Source organism: Pygocentrus nattereri, chromosome 24 (assembly GCF_015220715.1).
Source record: "Pygocentrus nattereri isolate fPygNat1 chromosome 24, fPygNat1.pri, whole genome shotgun sequence".
Lineage (NCBI taxonomy): Eukaryota > Metazoa > Chordata > Actinopteri > Characiformes > Serrasalmidae > Pygocentrus > Pygocentrus nattereri.
Genome location: NC_051234.1, coordinates 28,486,110 through 28,504,980, shown reverse-complemented (window position 1 = coordinate 28,504,980; position 18,871 = coordinate 28,486,110). Strand labels below are relative to the sequence as shown.

The 18,871-nt window shown below is 39.9% G+C and overlaps 3 protein-coding genes across 4 annotated transcripts in view; all 3 read left to right on the top strand.

Annotated features, from left to right (window-relative positions):
* Window positions 1-569, top strand: part of otos (otospiralin) — a 2,780-nt gene extending 2,211 nt beyond the window's left edge. For both annotated transcript variants that reach the window (XM_017719265.2, XM_017719263.2), the window contains one exon: window positions 64-569. In XM_017719265.2, the coding sequence (XP_017574754.1) occupies window positions 64-248 (185 nt within the window). In that variant the 3' untranslated portion in view covers window positions 249-569. The remainder of the gene's footprint in view (window positions 1-63) is intronic.
* Window positions 570-832: 263 nt separating this feature from the next.
* On the top strand, window positions 833-5,220 carry cops9 (COP9 signalosome subunit 9). The gene is made up of 3 exons (XM_017719266.1): window positions 833-1,039; window positions 2,172-2,244; window positions 4,589-5,220. The coding sequence occupies exons 1-3, from the start codon at window positions 977-979 to the stop codon at window positions 4,624-4,626; spliced, it is 174 nt and encodes a 57-aa protein (XP_017574755.1). The 5' UTR covers window positions 833-976; the 3' UTR covers window positions 4,627-5,220.
* A 3,259-nt stretch (window positions 5,221-8,479) lies between these two features.
* On the top strand, window positions 8,480-17,966 carry and1 (actinodin1). The gene is made up of 4 exons (XM_037533809.1): window positions 8,480-8,552; window positions 13,863-13,907; window positions 14,820-14,953; window positions 15,904-17,966. The coding sequence occupies exons 1-4, from the start codon at window positions 8,480-8,482 to the stop codon at window positions 17,440-17,442; spliced, it is 1,791 nt and encodes a 596-aa protein (XP_037389706.1). The 3' UTR covers window positions 17,443-17,966.
* Window positions 17,967-18,871: the final 905 nt, after the last annotated feature.

Here is an 18,871-nt window from a genome sequence, read left to right as displayed (position 1 = left end):
TTTCTAATGATTTTTATCCCACCATTATTATTATTATTATTATTTTTATTTATTCATTTGCAGTTCCCTATGACGAGCCCCCTGCTGTTCCCTACTGGCCATACTCAACCTCAGATTTCTGGAACTACATAGAATACTTTCGAAGCATTGGAGCCTACAACCAGATCAACCAGATGGCCAGAGCCTTCTTCGCCCACCAGCATCTCGGTGACACCTTGGGCTATGAAGTGCCTGAGCATGAGCACTGAGGGAATAAGATGGCTTTCTGTATGAGAATCTAGTAGGAATTAGTAGCCTAAAGATAAAAACCATCTGTTTCTGGTGTAACATGTCATGTAGAAATGTATCCAGATAGTTAAAGGTTCAGGTTATATTGGCTTTGTTATGTATTTTTAAACATGCCAATCAAAGCTCAAGCAAAGAAGCTTCATATTGTGATGGTGCGGTTTTTGTAACAGTTTATATGTTTAACTTCATAGAATCGTCCTTTACTTTGACTTTTACTTTTACGTCATTGTTACTTTTAAATAATAGCTCCAATAGAAATAAACATTGTACATTGTTAGAAATCTGAGTCTGTACGTTTCACTACGATGCATGAACTGACATGAAACCCCCCTGAATCACCTCGGTGACTGAATGCTGCAGGAGTTCTCTTTTAAGCTTCAAATGCAATGCACTGCACACATTGTTCATTATAATGACGTTGAGCTCATTAAACAGTACATGGGACATTGCAAACACAGTGTAATAAAAAATTACACGAAGGGGGATTTAATGCAAGAACTCGTGTTGTGGACCTGATCCCCAACAGCGCCGGTGAGTCCCGTTTTCAAGTCGGAAGCATTTAAACGCGACATCGCCGGAGTCCTGTTAGCTAGCGTTAGCTAAACTTCGGGGTTTTTGTAGCACTTTGAAGGCTCCAGGTTGTGAAGCACTTTAACTCCTTACTGTTTCATCTGCTCATTCCTAAGTCATGAAACCAGCAGTTGATGAGATGTTTCCCGAAGGAGCGGGGCCGTATGTGGATCTGGATGAGGTCGGTGTTGCTCCGCGTAGCTACTGTTGTTTACTAGAGCAGCTAATGCTAACGCTAACTACGTATGCCTAACATTACAGCTGTAATTAACGCTGTAACTACATATTCATGCCTGTCTGTGTTTTTGAGTAACGCACGCATTTCTACAGTCTTGAAAGTGCTAATTTAGCTGTTTTGTATGAAGCTGGTGTCTGTTTCTTACTCGCCAGGTTCCAATTTTCCCGTTCCACCTTAAGTGTTGAAGTGGCGCCGCAGATTACATTCTGGCAACGGAGGCGTCATAATAGCTGCTGCATCATTTAAGGTGGAACGGGAAAGTTCGAGCAAGAAGCTGGCGAATACGAAGCCAGCTAACTACATTGGCGTAATTAAAGAGAAGACGAATTAAGAAAATGGTCATATTAACGGGATTTTTATTTTACTACTTTGTCTCAAAGGGATAAAATGTATAACTGTGCAGTAACTTGCCTAACATTACTGTATGCCTACTTTTAAGGAGACGCACACGTTACTGCTTCTGCTATTTCTTGTTTCCATGTGGAAATTCTATTTTAATGCTGCTGTTTAAATATATACAAATCATATTTGCTTTCTGGTTGCTTACCCTCACTACTAAGCTACAGAAACAGGTTTTCGCTGTTTTTGATCTACAGTGAATATTATTTCTGGAATGCCTTAGAATAGGAGCAGTTAAATAAGTTCTCAGTTCATGAAATGTTATGTGATTTTAAAGTCATGAGCTGAGCCCAGATCAGAATTGATGATGTGCATAAACGTGGGTCAATATCCATGCAAGAAAAACTCCAGAAGACTATGTATTAGTAGGTCTTTAACTCTTGTTCATGTAATGTCTACCAAAGTGATTACTGATTGTTTCCCTTCTTAAACTTAAACTGTATTAATGCAGTGGATGTGATATGAAAAAAACTTTTTTTTTCCGTCTTCTGTAAATTAAGCTGCATGTCCAGCTACAAGCAAAAATAAGCCAGTGGTGAAATGTTTGGACCAGTTATTTGTTTTGATTGTGGGGTTGCTTGCTCCAAACGCAAGTGACAAATTACAGAAATAGCAAACGTGACAAAAGGACTGCTGTATATTCTCATTTGGTGTCTGCATTTGTGTGCATTCACAGGCAGGGGGAAGCACTGGACTGTTGATGGACTTGGCTGCGAATGAGAAAGCCGTGCACTCAGACTTCTTCAACGGTGAGATGCACATCTGGCAATATCTTATGTCATCCAAGTGAAGCTCCTATTGGAAGAATTGGTTTCCAAAATGCTGTATATACATCTGGAACAAGAAAAGATTTAAAAAGAATAACAGCTGACATGTACTGCACTTGTAATGTGTTCCAAAGACACTTATTTATCTAATGAAAGTGATGCTAATCATAATAAAGCATTGACATTTCTTGTATGTGTAAGGCCCACTCTTAACAATGAACATCCTTAAAAAAAAATCATGAGTCTTTTTTTTTTTTTTCTTGTTTGCTTTAACAAGAGAATAGAGGAATGGTGAAAACGTACCCACTTAGATCAGCCAAGACATGTTTAGCATCCAAATCTGGCTTCTGTAGTTCAGCACTGGAGTGCTATGAGATCAAGACTAGATGTCAGTAGGCGCCCAAATCTTTTTCGTGAATACATCCCCAAAATGTCTCTCAACCTGCTCAAACCGCATCAAATTCTTAAGGTTGCACTGATGAGTTTAGGGCTCAGTATGACTTACTGTGAACTATAAAAATGAACAAAACCTCACAGCGTAGCTAAACACAGCGGGCAGGAATGTCAGGCCACAGGTGTTGTGCCGAATCCTGATCCTCTTTGCAAAGTTCCGACCATGCCGACCATTTCTTTTAAAGAATGGTTCACCAAAAAATCTAAATGACACCTGTTTCCTCTTACCCCCTCCTTCAGGCTGTTCAATCATATCCACAGTGTAGCTGCAAGTTTTCATTCCAACAAAGCAGGAACAAACCTGACTGCTTGTTGCAGACTCAGACTAATTGATTGAACATCCGGAATCAGGTGAGCTTCTGCGATTGGAATGAAAACCTGTAGCCGCTCCGGCCTCTTGCAGATAAGATTTGACCCGCCTACCATGTGTAGCTGATATGTTTTACGCCCGGAGTTTGAGTATAGTTTTGCTCTGCAGCTATGAGGTTAATGCTGCTAAAAAGAACATCAAGTATACATCACTGAAAATCTTTTTGGCGGACACCAGCGTCTCTAATATTGGCGTCCTAGCTCCAGTGTAAAACTACAGTAGAACACTTCATACACCAAACTTGGCTTGGCAGATCAAGCAAGTTTGTCGTATGGGGGAAAAATTGGGTCAGGTTGATTGATTCATTTGTTTATTTGTTTATTTATTTATTTTGAGCCATATCTTTACGAGAAAAGGTGCCAAACTATTAAAAGCCTCAGGAATTCCACACTTCCACAGTAGATTTGTAGAAATGCCGGCTACGATATTCCCAATTGGTTTACCACAAACATGTTTTTGCAAATATTTATCTACTGCTTGAATTTGATTATCACTGACCAGATTTATTTTTTTTTTTAGTTTGCAATTGAGCAATTTATTTGTCATCGAGCTCTAAAAAACATCCTAGTTTGTCTTTCGATGAGCTGTTTGCATGATCTGTGTCACAGAGGTTAGAATCGAAGCGCATTCCTTTTAGTCATGTCTTGTTGATTCAAAACCAGCAATCATGGTGATAACAGTGCCACTCAGTGCGGACAAGTGAGAGATTTTATTTCTTTATTTATTTACTCCCCCCTTTATTTCCTGCTATCACCTGTTCCACTTGGATTAGAGTGAGGAAAACAGTAGTTGTGTGCAGGGCAGTGGGTTCCACAAGGCCGAGATTGACGAGTTTAAAGCATGTTTGGGTGTAAAAACTAGTTTGTAACATTCACTGGACCCATATTATGTACTGGTGATTATACACTGCAAGCGTTGCTCCCTCAAGTGCATTGTTTTAAGTTTGTTTCCATGGCAACACTGTTGTTAAGCACTATAACAGACGTGGTCTGCAGTCTCTTTTTATTTGTTTTTCCTTGCCCATCAGGCCTGCGTGATTGTAGGAAAGGCACTTTTGGCTCAGCTCAGGATGACCTAGAAAAGGGCCTGTTAAAGAGTAAAGGAGCGGCAGATCGCCGGAGTTTAAAGACGTTTTATGGGGGCTTGTTGGCTCCAACGCAGCATGGTTCCTCACTTTAAAGCCTGTGTTTCCATCTGTGGTGGTGAAAGGGAGCTGAACACGTGTCACACACAGCCATCTTTATCTGCAGGCAATGTAACCAGAGGAAACAAAAAGCTGCAACTAGGCAAAAAAGGGCAAATGCTCTGTAATCAGCAGAACAGGGGAATACAATAGTACAAGAGTGCACTTTTTGAATATGTTGTATGCTAACAGTATTTACTGGACATTGACATTGTAGTCACATTCTGATGTATTTTTTGATAAATGGGAGGGAATTTGTGCTCTTTTTTTTTTTTTTTTTTTTTAATGTGGTCTAATTCATTTCTCTTCTTTCGCTGCAGATTTTGAGGACCTCTTTGATGACGACGACATTCAGTGATGACCGATGGGATGAAGGATGAAGACTTTGATCATGTAAAATAGCTTGTGATTGTAAATGGGATGTTTCACTGTTACTGTCTGGTTTATTGTTTCCGCTCAGGTTTTTTCTTGTCAATAAAACGTTTTTTTGGGGGAAAAAAGCCCTTCGGATGGCCAGATGTCTCTGAATGTTAAAGATCCTAGACATTCCAGGACACAAGGTGGAATTATCCCAATCCCTTTTTTTGTCATGTTGAAATCTGTTTCCAGCCTAGATTGCAGGTTTTTGCAAATTCCTGAACACCTGTAAGTATGTATAATTACATGTTCAATCCAGTGTTAACATAAAGACACAGATGTTCCTCGGCTCATGTCTTGACATTCACTGAAAAATATTTTTCCTTCAAGATATACAGCATTTCAAACCCATGGACGGTGTGCACATTATCGGTCTGTAAGAAATGAATACATAGCCATAAAAGGCACAGGAATGCACCGCTCTTATCACTGCTATCAGTATTCATCCACATTCAGTGTTGCTTCCAGAAGTTACTTGCCTTGAGGACAGCATTTGGTGGAAGGTACATTCTTAATAAAGGTGTTCTATAACTTAGAAGCAATTGTACAAATAGTTCAGTTTTTGATGCTATATTGAACCATAAGCAACAGGTTTCTATCATGGAGTTTTCATGGTTCTATACCACTGCGCTTACTAAACTCTTGAAGAACCACTTCATTTTCAAAAAGAAGGCTTGCCTTTCATGGTCTGGGCATTGAGTGCAAGAACTAACAGTTACAAAAACACAAACGTTATTTGCAGCGCATACTGAGATAAATATTTAGTATATAGAATTACGGAATCGGTCAGAATCCCTAAATATCCCTATAACACTCTAACAAACATTGCATCTGCATTGCAGTGAATGACAAGTGTATGGCTTTGTTAAACTATGTTTTATTATTAAAAGTATTTTAGAATTGCATTTAAAAGAAAATAAAATGCATGTTCAGTGATTCACTGAGGGTTAGTCAGCTTTTCTAAATGGTTCTTGGCTTGGACATTGCCCTGCGATGGACAGGTGACCTGTCCAGGGTGTTTCCTGCCTTCCGCCCAGCTGGCATAGGCTCCAGCACCCTACGTGACCCAGGAGGATAAGAGGTTTAGAAAATGTGTGTGTGTTATTGGACATGTGGTTAGAAGAAAAAAACAACAAACCACTTTAAATCATTTAGGACCATAACAATCTATAGAGGGCTTTTAAAAGGTTCTTCGCACTGCATACAGCATTATTAAAACATCAGAGACCACCTTCGTTTATTTCATGTCCAGTCAAAACAGACGTTAAGTACAAGTTTTTCATTTCTCAGTGTTGGGACAAAATTACAAAAGTCTCAACAGCTTAATTTTTCCACTCTTCACCTCTATTACCCCCTTCCATCCAAAGAAATCTCCAGGGATGTTTTTCCACGTCTCCAAAGTTCAGTCTTAGAAGTTGGTTGCATTTTCTGCTTCTCACAATCCATGTAATCCCAAACACATTCAGTGATGTTGAGGTGGTCAGTCCGTTGTCCAGCTTCTTTGTTTGATGTGTCCATCTCGTTTTCTCAGTGAGGTTCTTCGTGATCAGCAACACGTCCTTTCAGACCCACAGCGCTGAGTCGTCCTCTCGCAGTGGAAGGATGGACAGAAACACCTGTGGAAGTTTTCAGATCTGAAGCAGCCTGATTTTCTCCTCTCTCTCAGAGATGAAAGCTTCAACTGCTGTTCAACTGATGGGGACAGTTTTGGTGTCTTCCAGGTGGTTGTTAGGAGGCCCATTTTCTCTTTAGATCTTCATTATTTCTTGAATGTCAGTTTTGGAAACTCTTGTTTTTTTACTTATTTTCCTTTGACTTTCTCCTTCGTGATGCAAGTGGATTATCTCACATCTGAACAATGAATAACAACAGCCACTATGACTGGATATGAAATAAATTGGGTGTATCACTTTTTACAAAAAGGGACAATGATTGAAAAGTTCTTTCAGGAACCAAAGGTAGTTCTTCTATGGCACTCACTTCACATAACCCATTTTTGGTACATTTATCTCAGGATCACCTTGCAAATTGGTGAGAATACCTGGTGTAAACATCTGATTTAACTTCAGAATTACTCATAGGCTTAAACTTGCCTCAGCTTCTTTCTCAAAGGCGACTCCGGATTATACTCTCCTCCTCTCTACCTTCCTGCTATGTCTCTGTAATTATGAGACCCCATTGGTTTGCTGGTTGGGCCAGGGAAAGCCAATCGCAGTGCTTTTTGCAGCGAGCTCATGACCCCATGGGACGCTTGGTTTTGTTTTTAATTATCAAGGTGGCGTTTAAAACGTGGCTGCTCTCTCACCGGTGGCACTTGCTGTAGGCAGAGGCGGAGATACAGCAGGAGTTGGTCTCACATCTTCCATCTCCAAACTCACACTTCAGGCCAAGCCAGCTGCTCCAGCTGCTGCCTCTGTCCAGAGGCCCACACCTCCACAACCTGTAGCAGGTAAGATCGAGCTTAAATATCTGCATCTTTTACAGGAATTAGCTACTCTTAAAATATTTGAAATGATTTCTTTGGAGTTTGTAGTGTGAGATACTTTTGGGGGTTCTTTATTCATTAAAGTTTACCTTAAATACACACTCAAAAAAGTCTTAACGCTTCTTTTTTCAGTCTAATCTGAGTCTGCTGCATCTGTATTTTATATTGTACATTTTTCCGTTCATCAAGGTACAAACAATGTAAATAATCCTTCAAAGGTACAGCAGTGGTTTTAAGGTCCGATCGTGCACCTTAGACATGTTTTTCCAGGTGAAAAGTTTTTGTATTTGTACCTTTTCATAACCGAATGTTTTAAAACAGAATACAATAAAAAGCCTGGAGGCGAGGCGGGGTGTGTGGAGTCAGTACAGCTTAGCAAATATCATTTCAGTGGATTATGATTCAGTTATGTTCCCTGACTAAAGGAACTGAGATGTACCCTTGAGGGTCCCACCCCAGTGACAGCATCTTACCTGCTGAGAATTTCACCTTGTGCTCAAAGAGAAAAAAGAACAGCAAACCTTTTGACTTCCATTCCAAAACATACTTGTAACAGAAATTATAATATAATTGACTTCCCATTGCTTCAGCATCTGCCCATTGACTTCCCATTGCTTCAGCATCTGCCCATTGACTTCCCATTGCTTCAGCATCTGCCCATTGATTTCCCATTGCTTCAGCATCTGCCCATTGATTTCCCATTGCTTCAGCATCTGCCCATTGACTTCCCATTGCTTCAGCATCTGCCCATTGACTTCCCATTGCTTCAGCATCTGCCCATTGACTTCCCATTGCTTCAGCATCTGCCCATTGATTTCCCATTGCTTCAGCATCTGCCCATTGACTTCCCATTTCTTCAGCATCTGCCCATTGACTTCCCATTGCTTCAGCATCTGCCCATTGACTTCCCATTGCTTCAGCATCTGCCCATTGACTTCCCATTGCTTCAGCATCTACCCATTGCTTCAGCATCTGCCCATTGACTTCCCATTGCTTCATACAGCGGTGTCAAAACTACTGTCAGTGGTAATTGACTATATGCTACCAATGATGTAGATGTAGATGAGACTGAAACCCCTGAAATAGTCCTTTAAATTATTATACTCCATACAAAACAACAGGCAGAGCACTGATGTTCATGGAATGTGTGTCTCCCTGTGGTTTTTGTCACTGACTACTGTAAACTGTTTTCTGTTCTCAAACCAAGTAGTTAAAAATCCGGTAACCACTGAAGCTAATTACTGAGTAACCACTGAAGAGGCCTTGTTAAAGTATGAATCTATATTTTCTGCAGGAAACGGCAAAAAAAATGGCTCGCTCGGGAAGATCCTCCTTCTCTCGCATATTCACGGGAGTGTTGCTGGCTACAGTGATATTTCCAGGTGAGATTAGCAATTTGGGACTGCAATTATACAATTCTGTACAACTTGTTGTGATATATTATATATTATATGCAATACTGTGTATCGCATGCAGTGCAAACTTTTTAGGCAGCTGAGAATATAAAAATTTTATAATAAATTGAGCAGCAGATATTTAACTGTTCAGAAAAAAAAATGTTAGAATACATACAAAAGATATTAATACAATAAATAGTGATTTAACATCAATAATTCCATGTTAACCATTCCAGGCCTCTCGTTATGCGTTTGTTCTAATGTTAAATAGTGGTTTTAGTGGCAAAAACAGATAAACAGAGTTAAACCTTTGCACAGCACAGTATGGATGATTCTATCAAACTGGTTCAGAGTTGAAAACATATTTTGGACTTTTAACCAACTTAAACTTTAGATCGTTTGCTTTGAGTGACCATGCAACTTAATTATGTTTACTTTATTAAAAAGAAATCGTTGAACATTCATAATAAATCATAATTTTTTCATTAATACACAAAAAAATGTGTATATAAAAATATCTGTTTCAGTAACGATTCTTAATGTTCCACACTGATTTTTAGACTTTGGGACACATTTAATTTAAAATAATGGGACCTAACTGCTCACCATGTGGCCATGAGGGACAGGGATAGAGTCTCACTTCTTGCTCTAAAATGCAAGGGTGTGGCTAAAATAAGGCGCCGCCCACAGTCTAAAACTCTTGAAACCCTTGAAAATGACATGAAAATGTGAGATGACATTTTTTTTTATTTAAAAATCAACTTCAGAATACATATATTATATATATACATATATTATATATATATATATATATATATATATATATATATATATATATATATATATATATATATAAAAAATATATCAGAATACCTATTTTTTTCTTCACTATAAAACACACACATATACATAAAATAACGTTTTGTTGATTTAAAAAAAAAAATGTTTTTTTTTCTGAATTTAACACGGGAAAAAGTATAATGATGTCTGTGCAAAAGTTATAGCACACTGTCTATTTTAGGCTTGTTTATAATGTGCAGAAAAATGGCACATATAGTGGTGGTCTCTGTAGACGATGTGTTAGCACATCATTTGACCTGGGGTGCTTAAACTTTTGCACATGACTGCAGACTCCACAAACTATAGAGGTGTTCCGAATCCTGGGTGTTTGTTAGGTTCTATTTCATGCTGAATGGTTCTATATAGCACTAAAAATGTTCTTGTATTGTTGCAATGTTACGCGTGTAACAGCAAAAAACACTTTTTGGTGCTATAAGGAACCATAGTCAACACAAAATTTAACATGCATTGAACCATTTAAACATGCAACTGTGTTCATGGTTCTATATAGAACCACTTTCTTTACTAAAGAACCCATGAAGACCCATCTTTTTAAAGTGTGAAACAATTTCACTTTTTTCTCAGTCATCAACCACCAATTATCTGCACACTTAAAAATGATGGTTCTTCAGTAAAGAAAATGGTTCTACATAGAACCTTAAACACTGAAAGAAAACATTTGCATGATTAAAGGGTTCTTCAGATTGATGGAGAAGGTGCTGTAGATGGTTATATGTAAAACCTTTTTAAAACGAGTTCTATATAGCACCAAAAAGTGCTCTTCTATTGACACAAGCTTGACATTGGAACCCTTTTGATGCTATATAGAACCATATGCAACACATTCTCCATCAATCTGAAGCCTTTTACTATGCAAAGGACACTTTAGTCATGCAAAAGATGCTTATGGGTCTATTTAGAACCGTTTTCTTTATGAAAGAACCCTTGAAGAACCATCATTTTTGAAGTGTGTAACTTTTCTTCAGCTAGTAAGTTCCACTGCATGAGTGGCACAGTGTAGATTCTACTTCTTGGTTATTAAGCTAACAGGACTCAGTATTTGCATTTTATTTCCAGCATATCACTGCAGTCGGAACAAAACCTCGTATCTCCATTTTTGCTGTTTTTCAGTTTTTGACATAATTTGAAAACACCTGTTGGCCTTTACATTTTGTGTAAATTTCATGAAGAACGGATCAAAAGAAACGGCCCAAAACGACTTGGAAAAATGTCTGGTTCCACTGACTTGCATTAAAAGTAAAGTATGTTTCGTCCTTCTCCTGTAAAGTTACTATTTTGGAGGTTTTGTTCCAAAAGCACTGATATATATTTTCTTATCTTCTCACTTGTTTCCATCATGGCAAACTGTTTCCAAAGGTCAGCGTTTCTATAAACTAGCCTATTGTGGATCTTGTCAGAGATATGAAAATATTTGGTTATGAAAATCCAAATGTGTCTCGGTAAGGCAGCATTCCCTCTTTATTTCCATAGAGCTGAATGTACGTGAAGGTTTTCAGTCATTCAGGTCATTGAATAGACCAGTAGTAATAAGTCAAGGTGACTGAGCTGATAATATAATTGTAGGATTTAAGTCCAGTCACTTTGACTAATTACTACAACACTCTTAATAAAGGTACCACAATAATTTCTCTAGAGCAATGCCATGGAAGAACCTCTTCCCCTTAAAAACCTTCCAGTAGATGCTTCTTTAAAGTCCTACACCATGGAAATGTTCTGAACTAATCACTTTTTTCTCCAGAACTGTGCGTCTAGGAGTTAGGACCCTTTCAAGAGCTGTTATTTTGTGTAGGCCATAGGTCATTTACAAGCTTATGTGAGAGGTTTCTAATGGTTCACCATCTCAGACGCTGAACTGGATTTCTCTGGTGAAAACCTAGAGGCACCATGCTTGTATAATCCTTTACACTGTGTCTGAAAAACCCCCTAGAACACCCAGAGATGCAGTGTTCCTGTTTGCTGGTCTATAATTACTGAACAGTAACAGATAAGTCATTCACAAAAGCCCCTGTTGCTGGATGTGCCATCATCTATTTTTACATGCTTTCAAATCCAATGGCCTTCATTCACAAAGACGCACAGAAAAGTGCACAGATTCACACTTCAGAACGCAACCGCTGCACCATTTAAGGTGGAACAGGTAAAGTCAATTCAAGCTATGTACAGACTGGATAGATCCATCATGTTTCAGTAAGTATCAGATGAAGAACAGAGGACTGCAGGGAAAATTGCTTTTGTTTTGACTTCTGTTCACCTGGCCTCAGTCTGCACATGGAAATATGCAACCACACTGGCAAAGCGGGCTGGTTTGTGTGATTTTTAAGAAGGCTACCAGTCTAACGATGCCAGTTCAGTACACAGTACCTTAAGCTTACATGTAGCAATATTCATATTTAAACTCTTTAATGACCTCGTATTTCAGAGGATCCAGTAATATTCGAGAGAAGATTGTTCACAGGACAAATCTTGTTAGCTTTGGAACATTTTTTGTTATCACATAATGTAAGAAAGACAATTTTCACAAACCCCATTCACACTTATAGAGAAATTCCTTTAGGCCTTGGAGTTCCTTATAACGGCATAAGCGCAGGTGCTGACTACAAAATGACGACACGGCTACAGTGTATGGCTGTAATCTTATGTGGAGTTTTATTGTGTTAAATGTTTACAAACATGAACTTGAACGTAAAGATGCGGTCAGATTTGATCGTATGCAACTTTGATGAATAAGGGTAAATATATATTTATGCGTTTGGCAAGCTCCGTTAGCCAGAGTGGCTTACAATTTAATCACGATACAGATGTAGGTGAATATTGAATTAGGAGTCTTGCCCAAGGACTCCCTGGTCGGGGAATGGAACCCCCTGCTTGCTGTGTGGAGGACAGCAGTATTACTAACTATACTGCACTAGTCCCTATATGTGTAAATTATTATGGATATTCTGAGCCCATCAGTGGCCTTGACACAGTTGTGCTTATGCTGAATCCATTTTTATTGTGTTTGCATTGTAAGACCACCCCTCCTGTTCTTATGTAGACACTGCACTGTAAAGAAAAACATCTTGGGAAGTGAATGTATTTGAAAAGCAGGAAAAAAACAGTCCTATGAAAAATGAACAGGTTTGGTGAAATGTTTTCTTGATTTCCTAATCGAAAATAACATTACAATTTCTATTTATTTGCTGAGTTTAAAATATTGGAGAAAAATAAAACATAATATATAAAATGTCATAACTTTTGCACCGACCACATTTCCCGCCAGTGTGTTAAATTCAGCAAATAAACAATAATTGTGTGATAAAATGTGCAGAAGTTTGTTCTCTGTAGAGAAAAAGAACAAAACACATCATGTAGCCTAACTTTTACGTTTGACTTCATATACAATGCTGTGAGCAAACTGTTCAAAACCATTTATCTCCGCAGTAACTGTGTTTTTGCCTGAACAAACACCATATAGCATTAGAGCAAATACGCAAAGAGAGATCTGGAAATGGTCAAGTGAACACATTGACGTACATCATTACTTTCTGTAATATTACTGGAAAAAATTAAAATATACATTTTTGCACAGTGCACATTTGGTTTTGTTTCCCCAGTGTGTGACGTTCAGCAAATGAATGTGCAGAAGTGTGTTCTCTGTGTAGGATACATTAACTTGGAAAACTACACTTCAAAATCAACAAAGCATGTCTGACCAAGGGTGCCCAAACTTATGCATACGACTGTGTATAACATGATACTATCAACTGAAATGATCTTCTCCAAACAATATGATCTGCCAGTGCAGTACTGGATACAATTACATAGATATGCCTAAAAATAGGCATTAATCTTGTAATATTGCTTAGAAAATCTCATAAGAAGACATAGATTGGCTATATTTGCTTTCATTTGATAATATTTGTGTTTATTCCACCAAGACAGAGACATTCTCGTACATCACTCACTCAAAAAACTGCACTTCAGAGCTTTAGATGAAAGAAAGCTGTTCTGTAATGTGGTTGTGATGGTCCCAGCGGAGGTCACGGGGGGAAACCTTCGTTCTCCCAAATAAAAGGTGGAAAGCACGGCGGCACATAAGGTTTCTCCTCTTTTTTGCCCCCAGAGATAATGAGAGCCGCCTGCGGCCACGACGGCTCCTGCTCTTTGTAGATTTTATAGCTTCTGCTTGCAGCAGGGCCCACTAACTGCAGCCCCCCGCTGCAGCACCTCAAAGTGCTGATGTGTTCCATTTGAAGATTAATCTCACACAGTGGCACCTGTATATTAACACCCCTTCACACCCCCCCCCCCCCAACCCCCCAAAAGCCATAAAACTGCAGTCCGCTGCTCTCTGCCTGTGGGTTATTAGCCTAGGTAAGCATTTTCTGCTTTGCCTTTGACACATGCAACATCTGGTTGTAACCCCTCCTCCCCCCTCCTTCTTCTCTCTTACAGAGTTTCTCCTGGCAATTCCGGTGACCCAGCGCTTAAAGGAAGATGGTAACTTTTTGAACTTCAGTCTTTCAGTAATGTGCCATAGAAAGTGACAGTGTAATGTCAGTGTCATAGCAAAACCTTGTATGTTCATTCTGGTTATTTGAAAATACCAGCTCCAATTTACATTATATTACATTATAACAGATGGACCAATAACATTTTTGTAACGCAAACCTTTCAAGCTAACAATAGTGTAAGCCTAGCATCCAGTGTTACTGCCAGTGGTGGACAGTAACTAAATGAATGTAATTTCTTACTGTACTTAAGTAGTTTTTTCACGTATCTTTACTTTTCTGAAATTTGTTTCGGCTGGTTTATGTTTATGAACAGAGGCCTACAGATCAACATAGTAAAGGAGCTCATCTGTGATCCTGAGTTTAAAGCCAGTTTTTATTCAACTTAAACTTGGAACTAAGTTGTAAATAAATCTGAAACTGAAACTTTGCTTGTGTGTAAAAAGTGATTTCAGAGCCACTCGGTTCTCCCTGATGGAAACTGTTTACCTTCAGTGTTTTGTGCTTATGATCATTTTAATAGACGTCAGCGTCACTAATTAATGACGTTCTATTAAAAGACTGGTTTACCAAGAGAGACGCTGGAGGACTTTCACCTGAAATGAGTTCATGAAGCCAGTCTGGTTATAAAAATGATAACAGGACATCAGAGCCAGAATTACTCTTTTAGTACTTTTACTTTATACTTAAGTACATTTGAAGGTAAATACTTTAGTACTTTTACTCAAGTGGAGGTCTAAAGGGAGGAATTTTTACTCCTTTTACTGGAGTGATATTTTACCTTGGGGGTCTCTACTTAAGTATATGATTTGTGTACTTGGTCCACCGCTGGTTACAGAAACATACAGGAATGTTATGTTTTTGTCTTTGAGGTATTGCTCAGGTTTGCTTTCTGATGCAGGTTCAGAAAAAGCAGATACTGCAGCCTCTTCTAAGAGGCTTGTGCGCAACAGGAGAAACATCAGCTGGTACAAGCAGAACTCTGATTTCTGGAACTGGTACAAGTACTTCTCTGACACTGGCAACCAGGAGGGAGTGAGTACTGTGGCACAGCGGAGCACAGACTGTTTGCAACCACTTCAACTCTTCATTTATTAATCACATTTTAATCTTAAAATATTAGTGATATTCAGAATCCAGTTACTTTAACATTTTTTGGAGAATGTTTTAGAATAATTGCATTTAAAAATATCATCTTTGTAAGAAACGTATTAATTGGGCCACAGCATGTAGCTAGCACAGTTATTAGGTGGAATTTAAAAAGGAACATCTTTGCCAACCCCATAGATCGTCCTAAAGCCTGAGTAGACTGATAAATCAGCGTGTTGAGTCAGTTGTTTATATTAGTGCTACTGATATGCCTTAATTATGTTCATTTTATTAAAAAAATCTATTCCATTATATTCCATTTGCCACTACTGAAGCAAGCATAACACTGCCATAACTTTACCGACTGTTCCGGAAATGACCATTTTCGCTAATTTTGAGCAGAACTCAAAAATGCTAGTGACAATTCTCTACACTCTCCAATGTTCCACACTGATTTTCCCATTTTGGGTCGCATTTACATTTACATAACAGTGGGATCTAACTGCTCAACATGTGGCCATGAGGGACAGGGATGCAGTCTCACTTCCTGCTCTTAAATGGCCAAAGTGAAGCTCCGCCTGTGGAGAAACTCTTTGTACTTTGGGAATGACAAAACATGGAACACTTTCTCAATAATTAAAAAAAAATCATGATAAACTCATGATAAATCCAAATATTTTACCTTCACTTTAAAAGAAATGAAAATGATCTTTAAAACAACATTAAGAAAGTAAACATTATTTACTACAAGTTAGAGTTTGGGACAGGCACTTTTCAGTAGAACGTACCTTAGTTTTGTGTATACCACTACTGTAAGGAGAAGTTAAGGACTGCACTACACATAATATGATGGCATAGTAAATTTAGAGTCAATTTCGCTCTTGGTTGTCTCTTAGGTTGCGGAGCTGGATCGTGTATATCTGGCATACTTGCAAAACAAGAACCGGGCTGAGGCTCAGAAGTCCTACAAGCAGTACTTACAGCACCTGGGCGACATCTACAAGTCCTGTGCCGAGTCTGACGACCCAAACTGTGTGGCTTCTTACACCAGCAGGCCAAAACCAAAGGCTGAACCCCCAAAACCTGCACCCGTCAAGTCCTGCGATCCTTTCAGGGATCCATATTGCCTGTATGCTATGGGTTACACGCATTATCCATACATGGCCCCTGCTCCCGTGAAGACTCCTGTCCCTGTGAAGGCTCCTGCCCCAGTCGCAATTAAAACCCCAGCCTACTTCCGCAGCCCTGTTGTGAAGGACCCACGCTCAGGCTACTATTACCATGCCTCATTGACGCAACCCTTCCTCTCCGCTGAGCAGAGGGCAGAGCTGCTGCGCATCTGCGATGCCGAAGATGTTGAGTGCTTGCAGTACCACCTGCGCGCTGCCTATGGCTACAATGCCCCCACTGGACCGCTCCCATCTTACTCCCATCTGGGTTGTGACCCCAAGAGTGACCCAAACTGTGTCCCCCATCTTGTGCAGAAGACTCCGTCTGGTCTCTACCTTCGGTACCCCAACTGCGATCCCCGGGTTGACCCATACTGCGCCTATGCTGCTGCCCTTGCTGCTGCCCAGAATGTGGAGGCACCTTCTGCTCCAGCTCCCCTTGAGAGGCCTTGCAACCCACTCTATGATCAGAACTGCAACCCCCTGACAGCTATCAAGTTTGCCAGCCTGGCAGCCTCTGCCGATGAGCCCAAAGATGAGCCAGCTCCGATGGCCAGCGCCATGCGGGCTCCACCCAGTCCCCGTTACGATCCATTAGCCATGTACCAAGACGCTGCTCCTGCAGCTGCCTTGCGTAGAGGACCTCCTGCTCCACGCCTGCCACAGCTACCCCTTCCACCTCCCAGCATGGAAGAGAGCCGCCATCCTCTAGGACCCCCAGGCAAGACCAAGGAGGGCTATGACTGCTTCATTGGCTATGATGAAGAGTGCTATCCAGTTAGTGCCCAGAACGAACGCCCTGGCCCACTTAGACAGGTGCACCATTCCACTGAAGCATATGAGCCCCACCTCAATGCTGATGGCACCAGAAATGGTGTGATCGAACCAGATCCTGACTGTGACCCGGAATACGACAGGAACTGCCGTCTGCGCCGCTACGAGCCTGAGACTGAAGAACCAGCAATGCCCATTCCTCGGGATGAGCAGCGTGTTTACCAGCCTGTTCATGAGCGTAGAGGAGAGCCAGTCCGCCATGAGGAGGCCCCCCAACACAGAGGAGAGGTCTACCGTGAACAGCAGCCAGAAAACCAAGGCTATGACCAGCAGTATGACAGTTATATGAGTGGCCAGGAGGACCCCTATGCCAGCTATGGTGCCCAGGAGCCAAGTGCAGTCAGCTTGCAGGATGTCCTGAGGGGTTACGGAGGCCGCTTCCCTGGACAGGGTGACCATCGGGCCTATGCAGGAGACTACAAAAAGAAATGAGAAGCACAAGACGCCACTGAATTAGGAGAACAGGACAGCATGTGGCTGTGGATAGATATAAAAATGTACACTGATTGAAAAAATGAAACTGTAATTATGCCATAATTTACAGAGAGGGAAGTCTTTCTCTGATGTAACAGTGTTTAGGAGCTCTTACCAAAGCCCTGCCTTATGACAGCACTTGTACAGGATTTCATTGGGCTTTTCTGTCTTTCTGGGTAATTTGATCGATGACTCACACTTGCTAACTGAGCGACACAAGTTTAAAGAGAATGATGAAGTGCACCTCAGTTAGATTTCCTAATTAATAAGCATATGAAATAACTCTTGGTGTATCATGTCAATAAAATATGCTTATTCCTACATTTTTTTTCATGAGGTGGTACAATATGGAATATGAATTGTGTATCTGAATATACTGCAGTTGTGACCATGTGACCATTTATTGATATTTCTTTTTCTATTTCACTGTTGTTGTTTTTTTCATTTTGTATTGTTTTTGCAACTTAATGGTCCAGTCAGAGGATTATTAAATACATTTTCCCGACCTGCGCTTAATTTGTACTCTTCTCAGTTGCCTTTTAAGTTTTTGTTTTTAAATGGGAAATTTCTTTCTCTGATTGTCTGAAATTAAAAGCGATAAAATCCCAAGCTGTCGAGATGTTTGATCTTTGAAGTGTAAATAAATTGAAAATGAAACAATTAATATAAAAATCATTGATGTGGAACCACTCAGCTCAGTTAGGCTACGTGCATAGCTATTAAACAGATGCCCATACTGTCACTACATAGCGGCTGAATGACTAATGAATACTGGCCAATGTGTTTTCTCTTGGCAAACAAACTCTTTTAGGTTAGGTGTCATTCATGATGCTAAGTAAAACAACGCCTTTTTGGCTAAAATGATTAAGTTGTTTTTAAGTTAGGAAAAACTAGTGAGTCACTACTGAGATTGGTCCTAATTACTGTGTCATTCATTCTGAGACCTCCCCCTGGCTGTGACTGGTCCTAATTCTCATACTGTTTGTTCTGGGACCTCCCGTTAACTTTGATTGGTCTGATTTACTTGGTCATTCATTCTGAGACCTCCCATTGACTATGGCTGGTCCTTGTTTTCACAACTACCCCTGACTGTGATTGTTTCACTGCGGAGAGCAGCTTCTAGCAGTGCTGAGATGTACATATTTTTAAGTATACTTACCACAGCGTTTTTGGCAGTAGTCTGATTTCAATTGGACAAAATCGATTCAAAATTTCTGCTGGTTTGACACTACACCATGGTCAGTGTGGCTCACAGTGCCTTTTCAATAAATTAACACTTCTGTTGTAGGTATTATATGGATTAACATAATATGGGCATAGGTACACTTACATAATCAATGCCGCTTATCCTTCTTGGTTGTGGGGGGGGTGCTGGAGCCTATCCCAG

Bases quoted from the DNA above. Each gene is read 5' to 3' on its own strand.
- and1 (XM_037533809.1), top strand. From the start codon at position 8,480: ATGGCTCGCTCGGGAAGATCCTCCTTCTCTCGCATATTCACGGGAGTG. The intron at 8,553-13,862 runs GTGAGATTAGCA...TCTCTCTTACAG, and splicing joins GGCTACAGTGATATTTCCAG to AGTTTCTCCTGGCAATTCCG. The intron at 14,954-15,903 runs GTGAGTACTGTG...GTTGTCTCTTAG, and splicing joins ACACTGGCAACCAGGAGGGA to GTTGCGGAGCTGGATCGTGT.
- cops9 (XM_017719266.1), top strand. From the start codon at position 977: ATGAAACCAGCAGTTGATGAGATGTTTCCCGAAGGAGCGGGGCCGTAT. The intron at 1,040-2,171 runs GTCGGTGTTGCT...GTGCATTCACAG, and splicing joins CGTATGTGGATCTGGATGAG to GCAGGGGGAAGCACTGGACT. The intron at 2,245-4,588 runs GTGAGATGCACA...CTTTCGCTGCAG, and splicing joins GCACTCAGACTTCTTCAACG to ATTTTGAGGACCTCTTTGAT.